The sequence below is a fragment of the Atta cephalotes genome (assembly GCF_000143395.1).
Source record: "Atta cephalotes unplaced genomic scaffold scaffold00003, whole genome shotgun sequence".
NCBI lineage: Eukaryota > Metazoa > Arthropoda > Insecta > Hymenoptera > Formicidae > Atta > Atta cephalotes.
The window spans coordinates 8,766,473-8,769,417 of record NW_012130067.1 but is presented as its reverse complement, the minus strand read 5'-3'; the positions used below and the strand labels follow the sequence as shown (position 1 = coordinate 8,769,417).

At 26.4% G+C, this 2,945-nt stretch overlaps 1 protein-coding gene across 1 annotated transcript in view; it reads left to right on the top strand.

The window, feature by feature from the left end:
• Positions 1–694: 694 nt before the first annotated feature.
• Positions 695–2,945, top strand: part of LOC105625810 (embryonic polarity protein dorsal-like) — a 4,200-nt gene continuing 1,949 nt past the window's right edge. Inside the window, 1 exon segment of the mRNA XM_012207124.1 lies at positions 695–713. Within this exon segment, the coding sequence (XP_012062514.1) occupies positions 695–713 (19 nt within the window).

The window sequence follows — 2,945 nt, the reverse complement described above, 5'->3', positions numbered from 1 at the left end:
AATATATCATATTTGTAGTCATTTTGAACTGTGCGCCGAAATTTTATCGGACTTGAAAACGCAGCTAAACAACTATTGAAACAATATTACAATTAAATTTTGATCAATAGGCTTCTATTAAAGAAATCTTAATATGCTGGAATAAATAAATCAATTTACTTAACCGGAAGTTAGTTTAGACGAAAAAATATCGAAAAAAAACGCAAAAATGCCGTTTTTCATAAAAAAATAGCCAACTTTTTTCTAATTAATCAATTATTAAATTTTAAACAAGGTTCTAATAAAGAAAAATTTTGGGCTATGAAAAAAAATTATTATGCACTCTCTTAAAATGTAGAATTATGTAATTATAACTGTCGACAGATATAAAAAATTAGAAAATGAAAAAAACAATAAAAAATCAATAAATTATTTTACACTTCTGTAGATATATTTTTTAATTAAAATGTATTAAAAAATGTAGAAAGTTCTATTGTATTGCTGCATACGAAAATATTTTATATTCAAAGCAATGTAACAATTCGATTGATTTTATCCATAAAATCTAAAAATTATAACATAAATTAATTTATTGACTCTTAAAAAATACTTTTAAATTGCGTTAATTATACACGAAAAATATTACTTTTAACAAAGAAAATGAATTGACTTACCTGCACGAAACACTGACACAAATACAGAAAAATGGAGAAGAATGGACAAATGTGCTTTAAGTGAATTGTTAATGCAATAATCAATTGTGCAATAACTAGTAGTTAGCGATTGGCGTACTGGCCTGCCTGATCTTATTCCCAAAAAGTGAAAATAAATTATGGATCGAGCCGAAAATGTCTTCTAGCTCAGTAGAGTAGTTTGAAATTTCTTTGAGGTACATTTATATCCCAGTCTATTTTAGGGTTAAAAATGTCTGAACAAAAATTCTTAATTTGCTCAGAGTTGAGCAAGTACTCCTTTTGGAGTAACTATTGATGTACAGTAAAAAAATTCGTAAGATTTAAATACATGAAGCTTTCTTCATTTAGAACAATTGTACGCGATGCTAACGAGAAGTTATAATTAAAATTACTCATTAATGTGTAATCATTTATAGATGATGCCAATTCATTAAGGCGAAAGATAAAAAAGATTAGTAACAACTCCATACTTACCAAACAAGTAGCCGAAACTGAGAAGTGTAAGTATATTTGCAGAATTCTTCATAATTCTACAACTAATAGGATCATGGTGAGCAACATTGATATTACATTATATTAACATCTTGATAATCTCCAAACATCATCTAGGATGTAAAAAATCATTTATCTTTATATCACGTTTCTCATCGAAGGAATGAGTGTCAGAAAGTGTGAATGCTAATTATCTATTTTCACTCACAATCCTTCAATCTTTTCTATCTGCTGTAATCAATAGATATACATACACTCTTTGTGCAAAGATGAAGTATACGCTTATATGCATATAAAAGAGGCCTTTTACGATAAAGTTTTTATATATTTTAGCAGGTCTATTTGACATATTTGTTAATTGTTACGACATGAAACATGATAAACTTGTTGAAAAAACTAACATTAAGATACAAACTAAGATACATACAAACTGTTAGAAACAGTTGCAGTATTTGTACGAACAATTGCATAATTTTTAATCAGTCAACGTTTGATTGATCTTATGTCTCATCATACATTAACCATCTGATTAAACCATTTGATTAATCTTTTTATACTTTGAAAATATGATAGAAAAATTCAGAATTGTTAATGTATGTAATGTAACACTCGTATTTCACCGACAATTTTGACGTAAAATTGTCGGCTGTAAAATTATTAAACATTTTCAACAATTTTCATAATGGAAAGGAAAGCTTAATAAATAAGTCATTTCATTATATCTAAAAACTACTACACATATATTTTCACATAGCAAGCAAGAAACTTGTTTTATACTTTTTTAAAGATGTATTTTACATAGGACTTTGGAGTTTGAATGTAAAAGACCAGAGAGCAGTGAGCTTGTATATTTTGAGATATGATAATATTGTATTTTTCTATTTACGTATATTTACGAGATAATCGATTCCGAGAAGCGAGCATAAAATATATCTCCAAATCTTATAACAAAAAAATTTGCTGTAATTATATGGAATCATTACTCCTGATAATAGTCTATAAGTAAAAGTTTCATAGTTTCATACTTCGTATAATGCGAGTATGTGATGTTCTTGTGCAATAATTAATGTACTTTTCAGAAAACCAATTTTATGTATGTATGTATGTATGTGTGTGTGTGTGCGCGCGCACACGTGCGTGCGTGTGTGTGTGTGTGTGTGTATGTGTATGTATATATATATATATATATATATTATATACATATGTATAATACATATGTATAATACATATGTATAATATATACATGTATAGGATGAGTTTGATAAAAGATTCACTACGTTTTTTTCGAAAATGGTTAGAGATAAAGAAAAGACGCGAATATTATCAGAATTGTAGGATAAATAGGGAGACATACTTTGATGACCTTGGATAACCTTGAACATCCTTGATGTTTTTACTAATTAAAAGATTTTTTTGTATTGGGAAAGGATATTTTTAGTTATTTTATTGAATACTTTTTAATCATTTTAAATAGTATTTAATCAGTTGAATATTTTGTATTAGAATATTTCTTTGAAAACAATTTTAATAATAGATATCTTCCCTTTATCTCTATAACCGTTTTCGAAAAAAATAAGTGGTGAACTTTTTAATCAAACTCTCCCTGTATGTACATATATACGTGCAGTAATTGTAATATAGTACAATCAAATGTACAATATTTCTATGGTAATATAATTTTTATAAATTGCTTCTTTTGTGAACAGATAAATATATTTACATATTGTATGAATTGCGTATGATATAATAAATCTATATATATATATATATATATATATA